Consider the following 24,344-nt stretch of genomic DNA (forward strand, 5'->3'; position numbering starts at 1 on the left):
TGTTCTACCTGTAATATAGTTATTATGGTACATCCCAGTCGGGCTCCGCCTCCTGGGAGAGGTATAAAGGTCACTGCTCTGTCTGGGACCCTGCAGTCTGGGATCGTGTATTATATATGGTAGCTCTATTGTTGTAGTCAATAAAAGCCTTTATTTCCTCGAGCATCTCTAGCCTCGTGAGTTATATCGCACATCAATTTTATTGACTACTAATTGAACTCTCGTCGTTGAAAAAAAAAACGATACAGAGAGCATGGAGCAAATGCTTAAACCCGAACGTCTTATGCTGGACCCACATGCGGCGGGCGCCTCCAACACCTTCGACCACTGGTTGAAATGTTTTCGGGATTACCTCGAAGCCTCCGCAGCGGTCACCACAGATGACGACAGACTCCGGGTCCTCCACGCGAGGGTAAGCGACGCTGTATATTTAGCGATCCGTGCGGCCACCGACCACAAAGAGGCCCTCGAGCTTCTTAAGAAGCGCTACATTAAACCGCCAAACGAGATGCATGCTTGATATCTCTTAGCCACTCGACGACGGCAGCCCGGCGAAACGACGGAACAGTATGCGTGCGAGCTCCTACAGCTAGCCAGGGGCTGTAACTGCAAAGCAGTGTCGGCAGACCAGAACATGAACGACCTCGCTCGAGATGTGTTTGTGGCGGGAATCGGATCGTCTTATATCCGACTTCGGCTGTTGGAGCAAGGTAATCTCGATCTCACTAAGTCTATAGAGCTAGCGGATACGCTAGAAACGGCCTCCAAAAGCCTGGCGATGTATCCCGACGACCACGTGGAGACAGCGTGGCAGGGGCAGTCACAGACCCCACTTCATCCAGCGGGTCCGAAAAGCTGCGTGATGGCGTGCCCACCCTCGGGCCTGACGACGGCAGCAGCTCCAAGCGGCCCGTGGTGTTACTTCTGTGGGGGAGTGAAGCACACTCGGCAGCGATGTCCCGCTAAAGCGGTGTTGTGCTCCGCCTGCGGCAAGAAGGGGCATTATTCGAAGGTATGTCGATCCAAACTTACATCCAAGAACAGCAGTGCGGCGTGTGACTCCCTGGAGCCGGGTTCCTCGTCGTCGGCATCGTCAAGGGTTTCTTCCACGTGCGAGGCCAGGACGTCGCCATTCCAGATGACGGAGTTGCAAGAGACGCGCGACCACCAGGGGTCGCTGATTTTGGCGCCATCGCCCACGTGCGACCTATGGGAGCAGCCATTTTGGTCGGCACCGACCGCGATTGACCAGCAGGGGTCGCCATCATCCATCTCAGCTGCCTGCAGTGGCGCTCAAGAACCAACGGTGGCGTCGATCATCCTGGACCAGGCAAAGCCTCACAGACTCGATAAGTCCATGATGGACATACAGGTAAACAAACACTTGATTTATTGTCTGTTTGACAGCGGGAGTACGGAGAGCTTTATTCACCCAGATGCCGTGAAGCGGTGTGGCCTCCAGATCCAGCCCGTCAAGCAGACAATTTCGATGGCGTCAAGGTCCCGGTCTGTCACCGTGCTAGGGAGTTGCATGGTAAATCTAACGGTGCAGGGCACGGTTTACGAGAGCTTCAAGCTCCTGGTGTTACCGCACCTTTGCGCGCCAATACTCCTCGGAACAAATTTCATGGTCCACTTGAAGAGTGTAACCCTATAGTACGGTGGGCCACTCCCTCCGCTTTTAGTGGGAGAACAGCAGCCTCCAAATTGCCCAACGCGCTCCACCTGTAGCCTCTCGACGCTTAAGATTACCACACCCTCCCTATTCCAGAATCTCGTGCCAGGCTGCAAGCCCATCGCGACTAAGAGTAGGCGTTACAGCGCTGAGGATCGGATCTTCATTCGATCTGAGGTTCAGCGGCTCCTCAAGGAAGGGATCATACAACCTAGCGCTAGTCCTTGGAGAGCGCAGGTCGTGGTGGTCAAGAGTGGGAACAAACCCCGGATGGTCATTGACTATAGTCAGACCATTAACAGATGCACGCAGCTGGATGCGTATCCCCTCCCGCGCATTTCTGACATGGTCAACCAGATTGCGCAGTACCGGGTGTTCTCCACCATCGACCTAAAGTCTGCCTACCACCAGCTCCCCATTCGCCCAGAGGACCGACAATACACGGCTTTTGAGGCGGATGATCGCTTGTACCATTTTCTAAGGGTTCCTTTTGGTGTCACCAATGGGGTCTCGGTCTTCCAGCGTGCTATGGACCGAATGGTGGACCATAACGGACTGCGGGCTACCTTCCCGTACCTGGATAACGTCACCATCTGCGGCCATGACCAGCAGGACCACGATACCAACCTTCTTAGATTCCTACGCACTGCATCTCGCCTGAATCTGACCTACAACAGGGAGAAGTGTGTATTTCGCACGCGCCGCCTAGCTATCCTCGGATACGTGGTGGAAAACGGGGCCATTGGCCCTGATCCAGACCGTATGCGTCCCCTCCTCGAACTTCCCCTGCCCACTAGCGTAAAAGCACTGAGAAGATGCTTAGGCTTCTTCTCTTACTACGCACAGTGGGTTCCCAATTACGCAGACAAAGCCCGTCCACTCATCAAGTCTATCTCTTTTCCCCTAGCACCAGAGGCTCGTTTGGCCTTTGAAAAACTAAAAGCCGACATCGCGAAAGCCACGATGCACGCTATCGATGAGTCCATCCCCTTCCAGGTGGAGAGCGATGCATCTGATTTCGCCCTGGCCGCCACACTTAACCAGGCGGGCAGGCCCGTCGCCTTTTTCTCTCGCACCCTCCAAGGCCCCGAAATTCGACATTCAGCGGTGGAAAAGGAGGCCCAGGCCATTGTGGAGGCCGTCCGGTATTGGCGTCATTACTTGGCGGGAAAACGGTTCACCCTGCTCACGGACCAGCGGTCCGTGGCGTTCATGTTCAATAACACGTTATGGGGCAAGATCAAGAATGATAAGATCTTGAGGTGGAGAATCGAACTCTCCACCTATAATTACGACATCATGTATCGTCCAGGGAAACTCAACGAGCCCTCGGATGCCCTGTCGCGTGGAACATGCGCTAGTGTGCAGGAGAATCGATTGCAGGCTCTCCACAATGACCTCTGCCATCTGGGGGTCACTCGGCTCTACCACTTCGTAAAAGCCCGGAATCTACCCTACTCGGTGGAGGATGTCAGGTCCATAACTAGAAGCTGCCGGGTATGCGCGGAATGCAAACCGCACTTTTACCGACCTGGCAGGGCACAACTCGTTAAGGCCACTCGTCCCTTCGAAAGACTGAGTGTGGACTTTAAGGGCCCCCTTCCCTCGACAGATTGGAATGTGTACTTCCTCAATATCATTGATGAGTACTCACGATTCCCTTTTGTCATTCCCTGTTCTGATACGACCGCTGCCACGGTTATCAAGGCATTTCGTGATCTTTTCACCCTGTTCGGTTACCCCTGTTACATCCACAGCGATAGGGGCTCGTCGTTCATGAGCGATGACTTGAGGCAATACCTGCTCTCATACGGGATTGCCTCTAGTAGAACCACGAGCTACAACCCTAGGGGTAACGGACAGGTGGAACATGAGAATGCTACAGTCTGGAAGGCTGTCTTACTGGCGTTGAAGTCAAAAGGCCTTCCAGTCTCCCGTTGGCAAGAGGTGCTCCCTGATGCGCTCCACTCCATACGCTCACTCCTGTGTACGGCAACCAACGCTACTCCCCATGAGAGACTGTTTTCATTCCCTCGGAAGTCTTCCTCTGGGACCTCATTACCGTCTTGGTTGACGTACTCAGGACCTGTCCTCCTGCGGCGACATGTTAGGACCCGCAAGTCCGACCCTTTGGTTGAACAGGTCCATCTCCTCCACGCCAACCCTCAGTATGCCTATGTGGCATACCCTGACGGGTGAGACCTGGCGCCAGCAGGGGACGTAGAAACCCCTGTCGCTCCCATACCTCCTGTTAGAGACCCCCCAACTATTGTTTCCCCTCCTGACACGGCGCGGGCAGCATCGGGACCATCACTTAACCCTTTTACTCCCGTGTACAGCATGCCTGAGTCCAGGAGATGGTCGCCACTTCAAGGCGTGTCCGAGTTCAGCGGATTGTCACCACCTTGGGGTCAACCGGCCCGTGAGACATTGGAGGAGCCGTTGGACACTGCCTTGGGGAGAACGCCACCGCGAGTGCCTACACTGGTGTCATCGCCGGTGTTGAGGAGGTCACAACGACGGTGCGGTCCCCCTGACCGTCTGAACGTATAGACTGATGACCAATTGTTCTGTGTTTTTTGTTGTACCCCGCAGTTCTTTGTCTTCAAAGGAGGGGTGAATGTGGTGAACCATCGTTGGTTCCCACCAGGTAGTACTGAGCCAGGGTCTGGCCAGTACTATGAGTCTGTATATATGTTACTGTTGGGGTTAGGGTTGGGCTGTTCTACATGTTACTGTTGGGGTTAGGGTTGGGCTGTTCTACATGTTACTGTTGGGGTTAGGGTTGGGCTGTTCTACCTGTAATATAGTTATTATGGTACATCCCAGTCGGGCTCTGCCTCCTGGGAGAGGTATAAAGGTCACTGCTCTGTCTGGGACCCCTCAGTCTGGGATCGTGTATTATATATGGTAGCTCTATTGTAGTAGTCAATAAAAGCCTTTATTTCCTCGAGCATCTCTAGCCTCGTGAGTTATATCGCGCATCAGGCTGACAAGTGGAAAATAACATCTGCACCTCACAAGGGCCAAGCAATAACCATCACCAATAAGTAGAAAAACTAACCATTGCACCTTGACATTCAATGGCATTACACTCACTGAATAGCCCGCTATCAACCTCCTGGGGAGTTACCATGGACCAGAAATTCAACTGAACTACCCATATCAATACTGTGGCTACAAAAGCAAGTCAGAGGCTGGGAAGATTGCAGTGAGTAACTCACCTCCTGATCCCCAAAGCCTCTCCACCGTCTACAAGGCACAAGTCAGGAATGTGATGGAATACTCTCCACTTGCCTGGATGGGTGCAGCTCCAATGACAGACAAGAAGCTCAACACCATGCAAGACAAAGCAGCCCACCCGAATGGTATCACATCTACCACAATAAAAATTCACTCCCTCCACAACCGTTGCACTGTAACCGCCATGTGTATTATCTACAAGATGCACTGCAGGAGCTCACCAAGGCTCCTTAGGCAACACTTTCCAAACCCATCACTTCAACCATCTAAATGGAGAAGGGCAGCAGGTACATGGGAACACCACCACCTGCAAATTCCCCGCCAAGTCACTCATCCTGACTTGGAAATATATCGCCATTTCTTCACTGTCACTGGGTCAAAATCCTGGAACTTTCTCCCTAACAGCACTGTGGGTTTATCTACACCACATGAACTGCAGCGGTTCAAAATGGCAGCTCAGCACCACCTGCTCAAGGACAACGAGGGATGGATAATAAATACTGACCTCACTAATGAAGCCCACACCCTGTGGAAGAATTTTTAAAAGTACATTCAGAGGCATACACTCACCGGTTTCCCAGACCCCCCAGGGTCAGCTTCCCGAATGTGACCTCCTGGGACTTTGGCATCATCTCCAGTCCCCTCCTGATGTGTAGGGCAAACCCCACACTGATCTCCCTGTGGACAATCACAAACCAGTCTCAGAAATGTCAGCACTTTGAGACCACAAAACAACATGAAGGAACTGAGCTGAAGAGTTTACGTTGCAGGAGCCATGAATTTAAAAGCTGGAAATTGGGTGTGTGGCGGGGAGATGGTGAACACTTTGGTGAGTGGGCAGTGGACACACAGAGACGCTAAGAGTTATTTCAGTCCTGAATAACAGAAGTATTCAGGGCCCTTTGTACCCTCTTGTGGTGAACCATCGTTGGTTCCCACTGTGGGATTGTTCTAATGTTGTTGTTGGGTTGTTCTAATGTTGTTGTTGGGCTAGGGTGGGATTGATACACCTGTGGTTGCTACTGTTGTGGCACATCCCAGTCGGGCTCCGCCTCCTGGGAGAGGTATAAGACCCCCTGCTCGGGCGGGACCCCTTCAGTCTGGGATAGTGTGTTAAAGTTCTGATAGTTCCATTGTTAGTTAATAAAAGCCTTCTTTTACCGAAGCTTTGTGCCTCGTGTCCAATTGATGCGCATCACCTCTGCAATGTTCATTTGTTTGGTGATTGATTGTGTATGTCGGTTGACTACTTACAGTGTATGATTAATTAAAGCCTGGGTGTGATCACTGAGAGTGAGTGAGAGAGAGAGAGACACTGACCTGGGGCTCATTGCTGTAAGTTTGGGAGAAAACACTTTAAATTATTGTGATTAAAGCTCTAACACACATACAAACTGGTGTATCATCTCTGCATATCACCAAAGTACAAAACAGAACACCCTCCTCCCCCTTCTTCACACATAATCCCCTTGTTCTCAATCTATCAAGACACAAACGTGCTTTACCAAGGGTTCCATATTTAATAATGGCTGTGAGTGTATATTGTACCCGGTGGGGTCTGGGTACCAACCATGCTCCTTGGTTGGTGGGGGGATGTGGTGGGGGTGATGTATTTACACATCACTCTAGTGGAGATTTGGCTGAGATACACCCTGGTAATTGTACATTAACTGTGCTTAATTTTGTGCAGGTTGTGGAAATTAACTGGCGATTCACTTGAGTCCTGTGAACAGACACGAGCAGCTTGGTCAGCTCAGGTCCTGATAGATCCTGATGTCTCTCGACTCTGTAACGCACTGAGCTACGTAAACACAGCTCTCAATCACTTCATGTTCTTCAGATTGGGCTGATTCTACCTCACGGGGACCAATTGTACATCACTGGAGTAACCCCCACTGAGTCTGCCAGCTGGTTAGAATCGCAGCAACTCACCTTTTCCCCCTTTAGCCCCGGTACCCCAGGTTTACCCTGAAAACAGAGAAAAGAGCAGGTTTTGATGAGAGTCAGAGAAAAGGATCAAACATTAAACACAGATAGTAACAGCTGTTTCCCAATGTCAGGAGCAGTAACAGTGATCAGATCACACATGTACAGGATTACTTTCTCAGATTTCTATACAGTGCAGGACATCTGTGACAACCTGCGCTGACAGGAAATGGGTACAGTCATGGAGCTGAACTGACATCTCTGAGCACAGAGGTTCAGTGATCACCAGCAGAAATTGTGAAATTAAATCCAATAAATCTAATCTGGCACCAGCAAAAACCTAAATAGCTCAGAAAAGGCTCCAGCCTGGGGTGGTGCAGGTGTCACAGAGTTTCACACGGCACGTTACACTCACAGTGCCCTCTGGAGCGGCTGAACAACTCACTCCATTGTTAAATAAAATCAGTCCAGCTCAGGACAAGAGGAACAGCAATGTCTCAGGCACAGGGACAAAACTCAGGCAGTCCTATAAGGACCTCCTAACGGGGACCGGTGCTCAGATTCGCTATCTGTCAATGTCCCAGACACTTCAGCACCATCCCAGTATATCCTGTTCCCTCAGCAGGAGAGAGCCAGCAGAGGGGAGGTATGGTTAATGTGATGTACATACGCTGAAACCTACATTCTTCACTCATGTTACTGTTTCACAGAATAATCTGAATTGTAAAGCCAGAGTTGAGGAGCCTGTGTGATTCAGGTGGGAACACCACTGGTTCTGGGCGGGGGTAAGCCTTATTCTGGAGCTCAAATCACACGCCAGGGGAGGAGGCACGGTGAGGGGTCTGACTGGGCACTTGGATTTTATCATGGTGGGGGCAGTGGCAGGGGTGGCATGGTAGCACAGTGGTTAGCACTGCTACCTCACAGCGCCAGGGTCCCAGCTCAATTCCCGGTTTGGGTCACTGTCTGTGCGAAGTCTGCACGTTCTCCCCGTGTCTGTGTGGGTTTCCTCTGGGTGCTCCAGTTTCCTCCCATAGTCCGAAAGATGTGCAGGTTAGGTGGATTGGCCATACTAAATTGCCCCTTAGTGTCCAAGGATGTGTAAATTAGAGGGATTAGCCATGGGAAATGTGCGGGGTTACGGGATAGGGTGGGGATGTGGGCCTGGGTGAGATGCTTACTCTAGAGGGTCGGTGCAGACTCGATGGGCCAAATGGCCTCCTTTTACACTGTAAGGATTCTATGGGAAGGCGGGCTGTGGATGGTGAGTTCAACAGAAGCAATGTCCCACATTTCCTTATTGAAGAGATATTTATATCCTTGAGAGCACCAACCAGACCACAGTGATTAACTGCCTGAGACTTGCCCAAATGATGCTCAGGAATATGTGACCTTCTATTCTCCTCCACCTTCTCCAACCTCTCTCCAACTATTCCCAACCCTCTCCAGCTACAGAGAGCCATATGGAAGCAAAAAGTTAATTCTGTACCTCTTCCCACAGATGAAGAGGCTAAATGACAGTGAATAGAGAAGTCAGCTGTAACCGCTGCCTTGGAATGTAATAATGTAAAATAATGCATAAAGCCCCCTCTCATAGAGTCATAGAGATTTATAGCATGGACACAGGCCCTTTGGCCCAACTTTTCCATGCCGCCTCTTTTTTTTAAACCTCTAAGCTAGTCCCAATTGCCTGCATTTGGCCCATATCCCTCTACACCCATCTTACCTATGTAACTGTCTAAACGCTTTTTAAAGACAAAATTGTACCCGCCTCTACTACTGCCCCTGGCAGCTTGTTCCAGACACTCATAGAATCATAGAATCATAGAAACCCTACAGTGCAGAAGGAGGCCATTCGGCCCATCGAGTCTGCACCGACCACAATCCCACCCAGGCCCTACCCCCACATATTTACCCGTTAATCCCTCTAACCTACGCATTTTAGGATTCTAAGGGGCAATTTTTAACCTGGCCAGTCAACCTAATCCGCACATCTTTGGACTGTGGGAGGAAACGGGAGCACCCGGAGGAAACCCACGCAGACACGAGGAGAATGTGCAAACTCCACACAGACAGAGACCCGAGCCGGGAATCGAACCCGGGACCCTGGAGCTGTGAAGCAGCAGTGCTAACCACTGTGCTACTGTGCCGCCACTCATCGCCCTGTGTGCGAAAAAATTGCCCCTCTGGACCCTTTTGTATCTCTCCCCTCTCACCTTAAACCTATGCCCTCTAGTTTTTAGACTCCCTACCTTTGGGAAAAGATATTGACTATCTAGCTGATCTATGCCCCTCATTATTTTATAGACCTCTATAAGATCACCCCTCAGCCTCCTACGCTCCAGAGAAAAATGTCCCAGTCTATCCAGCCTCTCCTTATAACTCAAACCATCAAGTCCCGGTAGCATCCTAGTAAATCCTTTCTGCACTCTTTCTAGTTTAATAATATCCTTTCTATAATAGGGTGACCAGAATTGCACACAGTATTCCAAGTGTGGCCTTACCAATGTCTTGTACAACTTCAACAAGACGTCCCAACTCCTGTATTCAGTGCACAGCCCTGATGGTGATTTTTAATGTGTCCCGTCGCATGTTGCAGACTCTCTCAGCAGCCACCCTCATAGTCTCTCTGGCTGCTATTCTATGCATGATTCGGGAATTGAATATTCACTCACTGGGAGATGTTAATCCTGAAATGACCTGACTAGTGGAATCAGTGAGAAATTAACTTTTCTTTTGAACTCATGGAAAAGTGATACTTACAGGTTTTCCCGGGATGCCTTCAGGTCCGGAATCTCCATCAGCTCCCTAAAGAGGACAAGGACAGGGACAGGTGAGAACACTGAGGAGAGAATGAAGTTTATGAGCTCATTCAATAAAACTTTGGAAGTACATGTCATCCACAGCAATATTGACTCTTAAATTAACATGGCCCAGCAGTTCCCGGGCAACTATCACAGAACCATACAGCGCAGAAGAGGCCTTTCGGCCCATCGACTCTGCACCAACACGCGAGAAACACCCGACCTCCCACCTAATCCCATCTACCAACACTTGGCCCATAGCCTTGAATGTTATGACGTGCCAAGTGCTCATCCAGGTACTTCTTAAAGGATGTGAGGCATCCCGCCCCCACCACCCTCCCAGGCAGCGCATTCCAGACTGCCACCACCCTCTGGGTAAAAAGGCTTTTCCTCACATCCCCCCTAAACCTCCCACCCCTCACTGGGAACCTGTGTCCCCTCGCGACTGACCCTCCAACTAAGGGGAACAGCTGCTCCCTGGCCACCCTGTCCATGAATCCTATTAATCTCGTACAATTGGGGATGGGCAATAAATGCTGGAGCAGACAGCAATGCCCACAGCCAAGGGATGAATTTTAGAAAATTACTGAGACACTGGACTCAATATTACTTCATCATTGCCACTGCCAACCCCCCTCCCCCTCCCCCACTACCATTTCCCAGCCCCGTCCCCCACCCCCCACCACACACATGCACAGCACATGTGTAAAACGAGTTAGAACAGAGAAAGAGTCAATTGGCCACGCTCTTATTTCCCAGCCCGAGGATTCCAGGATCAAGTCCCACTCCCGATACTTCAGCACAAGAACCTAGGCCAACTCTTCAGTTCAGTACGGAGCGGGTGCAGCACTGTCACTGAAGCCCCAAGTCAGGTCGAGGTGAAAGATCCTGCGACACTACTTCGAAGGGGGAGTTCTCCGAGTGAACTGGCCAATATTTGTCTCTCAATCAACGTGACAAAAACAGATTACCTGCTCATTGTCACGTTGCTGCTTGTGGGATCTTGCTGTGTACAAACTGGCAGCTGTGTTTCCTACATTATAACGAGGACGACACTTTAAAAGTATCTAATTGGCTGTAACATACTTCGGAACGCTGTGTGGTTGTGAAAGGTGCTAGATAAATGCACAACTGTATTTTTGCTTCAACAGCCCTGCCTCCCCCACAGTGAGGGTTTGCTGGAATATCTGTATCCTGCCGTGGGGAGGTGGGGCATCCCATTTACATATTTCAACAGAATTCCGCAGAATGTTTGGGATCCTGATTTAAATTTCATCTTGGTTGGGTTTCCCTGAAGTCTGGAATTCTGTGAATGAAATGGAAACAGATGTCGTCGGCTCCACAGCATTCCTTGTGGGAAGTGGGATACCGTCCCCCAGCCCCCGAAGAGAGAATTTAGTGTTCCCTCTGCCATTGACAGCTTCACTCTCTTGATCCTTTGCCACTAAATGGCTGAACCCTCGTGTGATCACAACTAACCTTACACCCACCATCCTCCTCTCTCTCTCTCCCGCCCCCCCCCCCCATCTCTATCTCTGGCCTCTATTCTGCTCAGTCTGCCCAGGCCCGTGCCTGAGGCTCCCAGATGTGGCCTCGGGATTTCCTGCTCTGCAGATGACCAGTCTTTCTAATTAACTGTTCCTTAGCCAGTTCCTCCCACCCACGCACCCTCCCAGTGTCCCCAGGAGAAGATCAGAATGACAGGCCAGCCCTGAAAACACCGTTCAAAGTGAATGAAAATTCACAACGGCATTTTAATGGCCCACTGATTGTAACCCCCAGCTGAGTGCAGCAGTGTCTGGGAGAGGAACTTTCAATCCCGGAGGACACCAGGACATTCCTGAAGGGTTAGAAACTCACTGAGGACACAATGAACCCATTTGCAACTGTTAACTAATGACATAGAGCGGGGCGGAGAGGAGAGCGGGGCGGAGAGGAGAGCGGGGCTGAGGGGAGAGCGGGGCAGAGGGGAGAGCGGGGCAGAGGGGAGAGCGGGGCAGAGGGGAGAGCGGGGCGGAGGGGAGAGCGGGGCTGAGGGGAGAGCAGGGCAGAGGGGAGAGCGGGGCAGAGGGGAGAGCGGGGCGGAGGGGAGAGCGGGGCTGAGGGGAGAGCGGGGCGGAGGGGAGAGCGGGGCGGAGGGGAGAGTGGGGCGGAGGGGAGAGCGGGGCGGAGGGGAGAGCGGGGCGGAGGGGAGAGCGGGGCGGAGGGGAGAGCGGGGCGGAGGGGAGAGCGGGGCGGAGGAGAGAGCGGGGCGGAGGGGAGAGCGGGGCGGAGGGGAGAGCGGGGCGGAGGGGAGAGCGGGGCGGAGGGGAGAGCAGGGCGGAGGGGAGAGCGGGGCGGAGGGGAGAGCGGGGCGGAGGGGAGAGCGGGGCTGAGGGGAGAGTGGGGCAGAGGGGAGAGCGGGGTGGAGGGGAGAGCAGGGCTGAGGGGAGAGCGGGGCGGAGGGGAGAGCGGGGCTGTGGGGAGAGTGGGGCGGAGGGGAGAGCGGGGCGGAGGGGAGAGCGGGGCGGAGGGGAGAGCGGGGCTGAGGCGAGAGCGGGGCTGAGGGGAGAGCGGGGCAGAGGGGAGAGTGGGGCGGAGGGGAGAGCGGGGCTGAGGGGAGAGCGGGGCCGAGGGGAGAGCGGGGCAGAGGGGAGAGCGGGGCAGAGGGGAGAGTGGGGCGGAGGGGAGAGCGGGGCTGAGGGGAGAGTGGGGCGGAGGGGAGAGTGGGGCTGAGGGGAGAGCGGAGCGGAGGGGAGAGCGGGGCGGAGGGGAGAAGGGGGCAGAGGGGAGAGCGGGGCAGAGGGGAGAGCGGGGCGGAGGGGAGAGCGGGGCGGAGGGGAGAGTGGGACGGAGGGGAGAGCGGGGCGGAGGGGAGAAGGGAGCAGAGGGGAGAGCAGAGGGGCAGAGGGCGGAGCAGAGGGGAGAGCGGGGCTGAGGGGAGAGCGGGGCAGAGGGGAGAGCGGGGCAGAGGGGAGAGCGGGGCAGAGGGGAGAGTGGGGCCGAGGGGAGAACGGAGCAGAGGGGAGAGTGGGGCCGAGGGGAGAACGGAGCAGAGGGGAGAGCGGGGCAGAGGGCGGAGCAGAGGGGAGAGCGGGGCAGAGGGGAGAGCGGGGCAGAGGGGAGAGCGGGGCAGAGGGGAGAGCGGGGCGGAGAGTGAGGCAGTGGGGAGAGCGGGGCGAAGGGGAGAGCGGGGCAGAGAGTGAGGCAGTGGGGAGAGCGGGGGGAAGGGGAGAGCGGGGCAGATAGTGAGGCAGTGGGGAGAGCGGGGCGAAGGGGAGAGCGGGGCAGAGAGTGAGGCAGTGGGGAGAGCGGGGCGAAGGGGAGAGCGGGGCAGAGAGCAGGGCAGAGGGGAGAGTGGGGCGGAGCAGAGAGAAGGGCAGAGAGCCTAGCAGAGGGGACAGTGGGGCAGGGGGAGAGCGGGGCAGAGAGCGGGGCAGAGAGCGGGGCAGAGAGCGGGGCAGAGGGGAGAGTGGGGCAGGATGGCGGAGGGGAGATCAGAGTAGAGAGGAGAGCGGGATAGTGGGGAGAGCGGGATAGAGGGGAGAGCGGGATAGAGGGGAGAGCGGGGCATCGGGGGAGTGCGGGCAGTGGAGAGTCTCAGCAGGAATTCCTGGTCGGAGAATTGAGCCTGATGAGGCCTATTTCCTAAGCGAACTCACCGTGTCTCCTTTGGGTCCGGCTGGGCCTCCAGGTTTTCCCTTTGGGGCAGGAAATGTAAACAAATGTTAGCGCAGCAATAAACCAGCAGAGATCAAACTCATTATCACAGGGCAGCAGGATCGGAGGAAATAAACAAAATTGCCCTGGACTCAAACTCGGAGGAGCTGAGATCTGGAATGAAGCCAAACCTCATAAACAGAAAAGAGTCACAATTCCCAACATCCAGGAGAAAATGTCTCATCTTTCTTCAGAGCTGGAAAATGGAAAATGGGCAGAGAGCAGGGAGGGAGGGAGGGAGGGAGAGAGAGAGCATGACCAACTCTCCACCATTGTCCCTGCATTCCCAGGAACTGATGTCCAAGATCAGATCTCAGTCAACAACACTGGGGGAATTTTCCCATCCTGCCCACCACAGGAATCGTAGTGGGCGGGGCGGAGGGGGTGGAGGGGGTGGAGGGGGGGGGCATGAAAAGATCCGTTGACCTCGGGTGGGATTTTCCAGCTTTGAGGCGGAAAATCCCACCCATTATGTTTTTCACTTTGATTTCGAGACTTCCATTTATTACCTACATTGAAAATGGCTTTAAAAAACGGTGTGATAGGAGGAAAAGGTAGTGAGAGAGTGGGGGAGGGGCTGGGGAGAGGGAGGTGATGGAGACAAAGTGGGGTGGGGAAGGGACAGCAAAAGGGGAGAAGGTAGTGAGGAAAATGGGGAAAGGGAGGGAGGAGGGCAGAGAGCGGAGGAGGAGATAAGGTGGGGGATAGAAAAGGGGAGGGTCCAGGGTAGCAAGGAAAATGGGGAAAGGGAGGGAGATGGGGATGGTGTGGGAGAGGGGGAGGGGAGGAGAGTAGTGGAGGGGTGGTGGAAGCGGAGGAGTTGAAAAGGTAGGGGTAACTGATGGAGGGGAATGGTAAGGAGACAGAGGAGGGGAGGCGCTAGGGAGGGGAGTAGTGAGTGGGAGGGAGATCATGTGGTTGGGGGGAGGTGAAGGGAGGGGAGTGATGAGAGATTTTACAGTGAGGGGAAAGGGAATGAGGAGGTGAAGGGAGGGGGAGGAGGGGGAAAGCAGATAGTGTGGGGAGAGTGAGGGGATGGAGGGTGAGGGGAGGAAATGTCAAGAGGATGGAGGGGAGGGGAATGATGAGGTTGGGGTTTTTGGGGAGGAGGAGGAGGAGGTGTAGTAAGGAGGATGATGTTACCCTCTCCAAGGATAGAGTGTGGTCACTACAGGTTCTGGTGGCCTGTCAGGTCTTCAGGGAACATACTGCCCAACCTCACCCCACCCCAATTAAAGGAAGATTCATTCTATTGGGAATCTCAGGGGAGGGGTTGCCCACCCTGATCATGCTGCAGTGACACTGGGCTGAATGCCACCTTCTGCTGTCTAATCTGATTCGGGTACTCTCTGCCTCTAGAGTTCACCCTGTCCTGTATCTGACACTCACCGGTTTTCCTGGTATTCCTGGGAGTCCTGGCTGTCCCGGGGATCCTGGTTCACCGGCCAATCCCTCTGGCCCAACGGGCCCTGGATCTCCCTAATGAACAGAACAGACAGAATCTGAGTGAGATGGCCCGTTACTGGTTTTGTAAATACTGTCTCTCACAAACAGGCCATCCAGACCTGGTGATGATGGCGTGCGAGTGAGGACGCTGTGCATTCTCTGAAGAGGGAAATCTATTCAGTCAGATTCCCAGTTCCTGATAACATTCCAACCCCATTAAGATTCTCCCACTCCCAGCGACATTGTCCTTGTACAACACAGTGAGAAATGACTGGAGACAAACCTTTGCACCCTTTGGTCCGGTCAAACATATCTCTCCTGATTTGCCCTGACAGGATAAACGCAGACAAGAAAACACAATTAGAAAAGGAGAATGCTTCAGAAACAAGCACAAATAATCCCTTCTCGAACAAATGTAATCAACTTACTGTGTGCACACCGCTTGGCAAATAGGAAACTTATTTCATGCCTTTCAAATATGTACATCCAGACACAATCCGATTTCTAGACCCACGATCTTAAATCTTATCCGTGGCATTTAATGAGATTGAATTTTATAAATCAGGAAACCTGTGGGCCAGCTCAGTGTCCTTGAGGGAGGGAAACTGTCTTCCTTACTGTATGTGACTCCAGCCCTATGTTATGTGGCTGGTGCTCAGGGGGACAATGGATGGTCAGTAAATAGTGTCTTGATGCCTTGGCCATGTTGTTGGCATCCCCAGAACAAAGGTAATTTAGAAATTGCTAAATACACTTCAAATTAGCCACCATTGGCAGAGAGAGCCTCTTTTAGTTCATTTTAATAGTCTAGGCTGGATTCAAAGCCAGATCATTCACATCGGATTAAAATTAGATGAACAATCTGGAGGTCTGGATTAATAATCCTGACAATGTGAGTTCAAATCCCAATGAATTTGAGAATGTTGAAGACATTCCAAAAGGTCACTGTTGGAGTTTTGTAAAAATCCACTGCCGTTCTTATCCAGTGACTCCAACTCCAATGTGGCTGTTTCTGATCTCTGCAGTGACCTCGCTAGTCACACAGTTGTAACAATGCAGTTCAACAAGAAAGCCTATCACCACCTCTCAGAAACACATCCCTCAAGTCAATATGTAAAAATAATCTGATCATCATCAGGATCCCTCCGTTAACCTTAAACCCAACGTGAACCACTCTTCCCAGGTATGGAGTTTATTAACTATGGTGTAGAAGAACGACTCAATCTTCCAGATCACAAAACCCATTTTCTCCCTGTTGCAACTTCCAGCCTCTTTCCCAAATTTATTCCTTCTCATGAATCCAGTATCCCATCACGGATTCTGTGTCGAGGTTCCTAACGTAATCAGAAAGTTTGAGCAGGATACTCACATCTCTTCCCGGAAGACCAGCCAATCCCGGCAGTCCTGGCTCACCCTTCTGACCTTTCGCAGCTCTCCCAGGCTAAAAGAATATTCTCAATTAGACAAGACTGCAATTCAAACACTTGCTTAAATTACAAGAGGTTCTTAAAAAGAAAGAAGTCAATGGGAAATGGGGAGAACATCCAGAGACAACTGAAGCCTCGAGTCAATGATAGAAAAGTCATCAGTAATTCCACATTCTGCTCACTGGAAGTCAGCCAACTAGAAATCGGCCTAGTAATTAATGGCCTACCCAACGCCAACACAGGAATCAGGCGTGGTTCTGGGCCTGGCAGCCTAAGGAATTAATATTCAGTTGAAGAAAGCCCTTATATTCCATTCTTCGAGAACTGAACCCCAATCCTATTGTCTTGCCATTGCTGTTTTTTTAAAATCTACTTCACAGGCAGGTTGGCAACATCTAATGTATCACCTAAAGGACTGCATCTTTGACAGGGCCACACATCCTCAGCACTGCACTGGAGTGCCTGCCCAGATGGTCTATTCAAAGCCTGGTGCAGCATCTCAACTTTTGAATGGACCTATCTCGTATTAAGTTGATCTTTCTCTACACCCTAGCTATGACTGTAACACTACATTCTGCATCCTCTCCTTTCCTTCTCCACGTATAGTGCGCAAAAAACAATACTTTTCACTGTACACTAATACATGTGACAATAATAAATCAAATCAAAACTGACATTTAAGTGGCAAGACATGGCAATGGCAAAACGGGGAGAATATGCATGAACACAAATCACAGAAGCACATCAGTGTTTCAGCGCAGAAGGAGACCATTTAGCCCATTGTATCTGCACTGGTTCTCTGAATGAGCAACTCGCCGAGGACCACCACACCATCCCCCTAACTCCCTCCCCCATCTTCTCCCCATAACCTTGTACATATTCCTTTGTAGATAACAGTCTAAATCCCTCTTTAATGCCTCATTTGAATCTGTCTCCACTTTCAAACAGTGCATTCCAGATTCTAACCACTCGCTGTGTGAATCTGTCTCCACCACACTCTCAGACAGTGCGTTGCAGATCCTAACCACTCACTGCTGTTTTTTTTAACTGTATAGTTTAAATCTGTGTTCTCTGCTCAAACCCTTCAAGAATTGGAGCAATTTCCCCCGCTCTATTCTTCCAGAAACATCAAGGCATGATCAGGAGAGAACTGGAGAGTGTGTTCATTTTAACCGTGAACTCAATGTTCCATTCACCCTGTTCAGGCTCCTCTGTGACCAAAAACGTTAGTTTCATCATGGATTAACAGGTAAAGTAAAAGGTCAGATTCTCCTTTATTTGGAGCAATTATCCTGATATTGCTGTAACCGTGTGTAACCATTGTGCTATTTAAAGAATAAATTGCACTTCCCACTCCTCCAGGTCGCAATCTCTTTATGTTAGAGCCACTGAGCTGATTGCTGTGTTAACAAAACTGTCCTCATCCCCCCGAACACATTCACCCCCATTCCGAGTTTCATTAAATGCTTCATTCCACATCGATTCAGCAAGCTCCAAAAACTGAAGCTGGCTCTTTGCCGTTCATTTTGAACGTATGTATTTCAAAATTGTTAATGAACCCCAATATCAGGAACTGCTTCTGTTTAATGAGAAAAGTCATTTTCTGTTTTGAAATAGGTTACAGAGATTGTGAACTGACAAAGTGATCTTTAATGCTTATTTCTTATGTTAAACCCATTTTCAGCTGTATTTATCATGGAGATTAGAAAAAAATTAAAACATTGTCAATTGTAGTGTTGATGGCAGATTTGATGTTTGTCTATAATCAAATGAGCTGGAGTAGAAACTTAGCAAAGCAAAGGGCCGGATGCCTGACTTGTGGGAATTCTGCCTCCTTCAAAGGGGCCCTCACTCACCACACTTCCATTCCGGGAGGCAGGGGGGCGGAATGGAGTTGCGGCCATGGCCTCAGACCAGAGGCAGCTCAGGTGTGGCTGCAGAGGCAGGCGAGAGCTGAGGGTGGTGGTTTGAAGACCTGCCTTGTTTCTCAGTTGTATTGAAGGCTCTTTGACCCTCAGCCCACTCCCCATGCCCCTCCATACCCCCTTTCCATCGACCCTCTCCCACATCCTGCATGCCCACCCACCCAGTATGTACCATAGGATCAATGAGCCATTGAATAACAATGGTAAGTTTTAAAATGCACTTAAAAAACACTCATTTGGAAATCTGTTCTGAAAAAAAAACTTGCTCTTACAAACCCTACAAAAGTATCAATCAGGCAGAGACGTTACAGTATCAATAACAGAAATTTTACCTCACTTCACACCTCTTAATCTTGTACAGATAAACATACCAATATTAAAAGAAAGCCTTCGAAGAAAGAATAAGTTATTGTAAATTTATAAAGGTATCAATCAATCAAGGCAAACACTCCACTTCCAACTGAGTAAACTGCCCCTGCTGAGCTAATCCATTAGTGACTACTTGAGCTCAGCCAAGCATCCAGAATGAAGACATCTCTGAATTGTATGAACTGAAATAGGTGAGCAGGCATCTGTTTTTTCCAGATGGCCTTATTATGAATGGTTGGATTCCAGATGGAGGCAGGAATCCTGGAATTGGGTCCCATCGCCATTTTTAAAGGGCTCTGTGAAAATCCAGCTCAAACCCTTTGAAAATCTGGAGGTGATTTTGCTCCGTGAGCACCGATAGCCATGTGGGTGCAAAATCACAGAAGAATTGGAAAACAAGATTCTTGCTGGCAAGACCTCGTTTTCTGATTCCCTCTGTCCCTCGTCGGTGATGTAATGAGATATTATTTTAATTTGATTAGGGGCTTCCCTGTCATATGTTTCCCCCAACATTTAGAATTCCCCCACGCTGGCAAGGTTCACAACAGGTACATAAAAATAAGAAGAAGTCAAAGGGAACCAGCCAGGGACACACAGGTAGTGTAGCCAATGTGGGGGCGCAAGGGGGGGGGGGGGGGGGGAACATGCCTGGGTAATGCCCTGAACTGCCCTCTGGCACAGCCCCATGGCACGGCCATGGCAAGGGGCATGTCAAGGGGGTCCCTCTGGGGAGCTCCATGGGGGGAATTCCTCTTATCGGTGGTGGCGGAGGGGGGGTTTCCCCAGTGAGTATGTGTGTGTGTCTGTGGGAGGATGCAGCATTCCCCTTTTCCATGGGAAAAGTGCCCCAGTGCACATATGGAGTGGAAAGAGGGGTTCCCCATATCCATGGGGGTATTCCCTTTGTTGATGGCACAGGGGGGTTCCCCAGTACTGTGTGTGGGGAGGGCGGGGTTCCCCTTATCCATGAGGTCTTACCCTGGTGCATGTATCGGGGGGAGGGAGGGGAACGTTGTTTTTTGATGTCGATTGGGAAGCTCTTTAAAAATGGCGCTCTAATCTCTGTGGAGCAATGCCGACTCTAAGAGGGCCCGTCCCACCAGCATTGTGGCATCAGAAGTGCCAGCAGCATTTGTTTTACTCCAAGTGCTGTGGTGTTTGCCAAGAAATGTTGACCATGCAGGCGGGGAGCCGCACACCGGTTACTCACCAGAGCCAGCACTTAGAGTCAATATCGGAAAACTCACCCTCTATCTCGGAATCTCAACTACAACGATGAACAGTGAGTCAGTTTGGAGAAATACAGAAAACAAAGAAAATTACAGCACAGGAACAGGCCCTTCAGCCCTCCAAGCCTGCACCGACCATGCTGCCCGACTGAACTAAAACCCCCTACCCAAAGAACAAAGGAAAAAGAACAATGAGAATATGATTCGATTGACTCCCACTGGACAGGACAGGAGAGAACGTCTTTTCAAGATGTAAGGTGACTGAACGTTTGTTTGCAGAATCACGTAACCCAGGCCCCATGGGGCCTTCTAAGATTCCATATTTCTTAACAGAACGCACTCAAATTATTCTGAAAGTTCCTATCACAGGGGTCATTTGTTTTTATGATAGAAAACCCAACCCCCCGCCCCCCATGGAATTTCAAATGTGGTTGCCGACTCTGGGGATTTAATCATGTGGCCATTGATAAGAAGATCTTCAACTGGGGTGTGTGCCCACGATGAAAATGTTGATGCATTTACCAGCAAATATCACTTCATAAAACCACCATGGAGATCGGTACCTTCTAACCAAACACTTCCTACAATTCTATGGCATTTTGCAAAACAAAACTTTATAAATAAATTAAAATCCAAAGTTCCATCCCCCATCACTGAGACCCAGCTATATGGATGTGAGGCGCAGTCTACAGCGAGTGACACCAAAACAGCCTCATTCCCGGAACTGTTCATCATAGAATCATAGAATCCTACAATGCAGAAGGAGGCCATTTGGCCCATCGGGTCTGCACCGATCACGATCCCACCCAGGCCCTATCCCCATAACCCCATGCCTTTATCCTAGCTAATCCCCCTGACACTAAGGGACAATTTAGCATGGCCAATCCAGCTAACCTGCATATCTTGTGGGAGGAAACTTGAGCACCCGGAGGAACCCACGCAGACACGGGGAGAACGTGCTGACTCTACAGTGACCCAAGCTGGGCTGAACCCGGGTCCCTAGCGGTGTGAGGCAGCAGCGCCAACTACCGTGCCACTCATGAACAACAGCATACCTCACGGAACACCATGGAACATTGCAGACCACCACAGAACACTATGGAGCATCACAGACACATTCCCTCAGAGCTATCAAGGATAGTGCCGAAGATGTACACAGGAAAAGTGGTTTTCCTGATGGGCTGCAATGAAGTGGTTACTCAGTGGGCAAACAGCAGATTTGCCATGGAAACTACCCAGTGTTGATGGGTTGTGTATGGCTGGAGAAGATTTGACTGAACTGGGGTGAAGTCAACATGCTGACCAATGGAGAATCAGGCCTCACATAAATTTTTAAAAAGCACACTGTAGTTTTCAATGGAGAATTAGGGAGCATGGGAAACTGTTGGGGTCTGGTCGGCCTTCATAACATACTTTGTGCTTTCTGCTCTGGTATCCCAACACGTCTCGAAATACACAACAGTTCCCAGTCGACTGCCCCGCCACTTTCTGTGCATTCTTTCTCCAAAAGGTAAGAGTAAACTTTATTTAATGATACACTCAGAATGGACAATAAATGCTGGCCAGCCAGTGACGCCCACGTCCCATGATTGAATAAAAGCCAGGGCTGATGGAATGTAACCCCTGACTACCCTTGTTGACTGCAAAAGTCTTGTGTGATACAAGTAGCAGCTACTGCATTGTTGTAAGATTTTATCCTTGGGCCTGTCCTGAATCCGCGGGGGTAAAGATCTACAGCACAAACCTATCCTCACTTATTCATGTTTCACTTTTAGTCACTTTAGAATTAAAAGACATTCTGGCCCCATAGGAAAAGCTGCATCTGAATATGATTCAACAGTTAATCTTTTCTACTTCGGATACGGAACAGATGTTATGTCACAGTGCGTGTAATCCACAGGCTGGATTAATGATCCAGAGGACAAGAGGTGAAATCCCATCATGCAGTTGAGAAGTTAAATTCAATGAATTAAACCAGCTTCCAATTCTGGAACCAGTGACCACAAAATTAGCAGATTGTTGTAAAAAGACTCCTGTTTTACTAACACCTCTTAGAGGATGAAATCTCTGCATTAGAGTGTGCCAGAGTGTTCTTGGTGCATCTCTCTTCTTTTTCATCGAATCATAGAATCCTACAGTGCAGAAGGAGACCATTCTTCCCATCGAGCCTGCACTGACTACAATCCCACCCAGGCCCTATCCCCATACCCCATGCATTTACACTAGGGTCAATTTAGCATGGCCAATCAACCTAACCCACACATCTTTGGACTGTGGGAGGAAACCGGAGCACCTGGAGGAAACCCACGCAGACACGGGGAGAATGTGCAAACTCCACACAGACCGAGGTCGGAGTTGAACCCTGGTCCCTGGCACTGTGAGGCAGCAGGACTGACCACTGTGCTCATCGTGCTGCCCAAATATAAAATATAATTTTTTTTATCCAAAGGCAGGCAGTATAAAACTAATATCGTGCAAGATGTTTAAATGTCCCTGTGGGGGAGAGTGCGAAGAACCCACTCATAGATTGTGTGAGGATGACTGTCAAAAAACTAGATCTCAACTCACTAAAGTCTTGGCCTGCCACAGAACACCAGAGAACACCACAGGGCATTACAGAACATCATAAAACATTGCTGAATGTTACACAACATGACGGAAGATGATTGATGAGGGTAGGGCAGTGGATGTTGTCTACATGGACTTCAGCAAGGCCTTTGACAAGGTCCCTCATGGCAGACTGGTGCAGAAGGTGAAGTCGCATGTGATCAGAGGTGAGCTGGCAAGGTGGATACAAAACTGGCTCGGTCAAAGAAGACAGAGGATAGCAGTGGAAGGGTGCGTTTCTGAATGGAGGGCTGTGACAAGTGGCGTTCCTCAGGGATCAGTGCTGGGACTTTTGCTGTTTGTAATATATATAAATGATTTGGAGGAAAATGTAACTGGTTTGATTAGTAAGTTTGCGGACGACACAAAGGTTGTTGGATTTGCGGATAGCGATGGATCAGAGGATACAGCAGGATATAGATCAGTTGGAGACTTGGGCAGAGAGATGGCAGATGGAGTTTAATCCAGACAAATGTGAGGTAATGCATTTTGGAAGGTCTAATACAGATAGGGAATATACAGTAAATGGCAGAACCCTTAAGAGTATTGATAGGCAGAGGGATCTGGGTGTACAGGTACACAGGTCATTGAAAGTGGCAATGCAGGTGGAGAAGGTCGTCAAGAAGCCATACGGCATACTTGCCTTCATCGGCCGGGGCATTGAGTTTAAAAATTGGCAAGTCATGTTGCAGCTTTATAGAACCTTAGTTAGGCCGCACTTGGAATATAGTGTTCAATTCTGGTCCCACACTACCAGAAGGATGTGGAGGCTTTGGAGAGGATACAGAAAAGATTTACCAGGATGTTGCCTGGTATGGAGGGCATTAGCTATGAGGAGAGGTTGGAGAAACTTGGTTTGTTCTCACTGGAGCGACGGAGGTTGAGGAGTGACCTGATAGAAGTCTACAAGATTATGAGAGGCATGGACAGAGTGGATAGTCAGAAGTTTTTTCCGAGGGTGGAAGAGTCAATTACGAGGGGGCACAGGTTTAAGGTGCGAGGGGCAAGGTTTAAAGGAGATGTACGAGGCAGGTTTTCTACACAGAGAGTAGTGGGTGCCTGGAACTCATTGCCGCGGGAGGTAGTGGAAGCGGATACAGTAGTGACTTTTAAGGGGCGTCTGAACAAATACATGAATAGGATGGGAATAGAGGGATATGGTACCAGGAAGGGTAGGGGGTTTTAGTTCAGTCGGGTAGCATGGTCGGTGCGGGCTTGGAGGGCTGAAGGGCCTGTTCTTGTGCTGTAATTTTCTTTGTTCTTTGGAACATTGCAGAACACAGAACATCACAAACTGTAACAAACACTCCCTTCCTCAGTTTGTGATTCAGTTTCCTTTCCCCAGTTTCTCTCTGGGAAATCACTGAATTTCTTTTTCCTCTTGACCCCAGTACCATCCCCCTCAGAAGTGGCAATGTCGTGATGTTTCTGGACAGTGCGGTGATTGGAAGGGCCTAGTCTTCGCAATTCGCTTGTAAGCCACAGCAGTCAGAGTACAGCACAACCCAGGACTGTATCCCGAGTCACCAATAGCAACAGCTGAGAGACCCGTGTCAATTCCAGGGCTCACCCAGCCAAGAGGTAATGGATGAGGTTGTCTGGCCTCGGACAGACTTGGCGATTGGGATTGACAAGATTCCTCTACAAAGCGTTCGCATAAATGTGATGGTCCAAACGACCTCTTTCTGTGCTGTGATGGAACTTTTTTTTATTCATTTGTGGGACACAGGCATCGCTGGCTGGCCAGCATTTATTGCCCATCCCTAGTCGCCCGAGGGCAGTTGAGAGTCAACCACATTGCTGTGGCTCTGGAGTCACATGTAGGCCAGATCAGGTAAGGACGGCAGATTTCCTTTCCTAAAGGACATTAGTGAACGAGATAGGTTTTTCTGACAATCGACAATGGTTTCATGGTCATCAGTAGATTCTTAATTCCAGACATATTTTATTGAGTTCAAATTCCACCATCTGCCGTGGTGGGATTCGAACCCAAG

At 50.5% G+C, this 24,344-nt stretch overlaps 1 protein-coding gene across 3 annotated transcripts in view; it reads right to left on the bottom strand.

Moving 5' to 3' along the window:
- The window catches only part of col16a1 (collagen, type XVI, alpha 1), a 425,594-nt gene that overhangs the window by 186,341 nt on the left and 214,909 nt on the right, over positions 1-24,344 (bottom strand). For all 3 annotated transcript variants that reach the window (XM_078237703.1, XM_078237702.1, XM_078237701.1), the window contains 7 exons: positions 16,163-16,234; positions 15,077-15,121; positions 14,737-14,826; positions 13,290-13,328; positions 9,608-9,652; positions 6,851-6,886; positions 5,489-5,596 (listed from right to left, as the gene is read on the bottom strand). In XM_078237703.1, the coding sequence (XP_078093829.1) occupies positions 5,489-5,596; positions 6,851-6,886; positions 9,608-9,652; positions 13,290-13,328; positions 14,737-14,826; positions 15,077-15,121; positions 16,163-16,234 (435 nt within the window). The remainder of the gene's footprint in view (positions 1-5,488; positions 5,597-6,850; positions 6,887-9,607; positions 9,653-13,289; positions 13,329-14,736; positions 14,827-15,076; positions 15,122-16,162; positions 16,235-24,344) is intronic.

This window comes from Mustelus asterias, chromosome 21, assembly GCF_964213995.1.
Source record: "Mustelus asterias chromosome 21, sMusAst1.hap1.1, whole genome shotgun sequence".
Taxonomy (NCBI): Eukaryota; Metazoa; Chordata; class Chondrichthyes; order Carcharhiniformes; family Triakidae; genus Mustelus; species Mustelus asterias.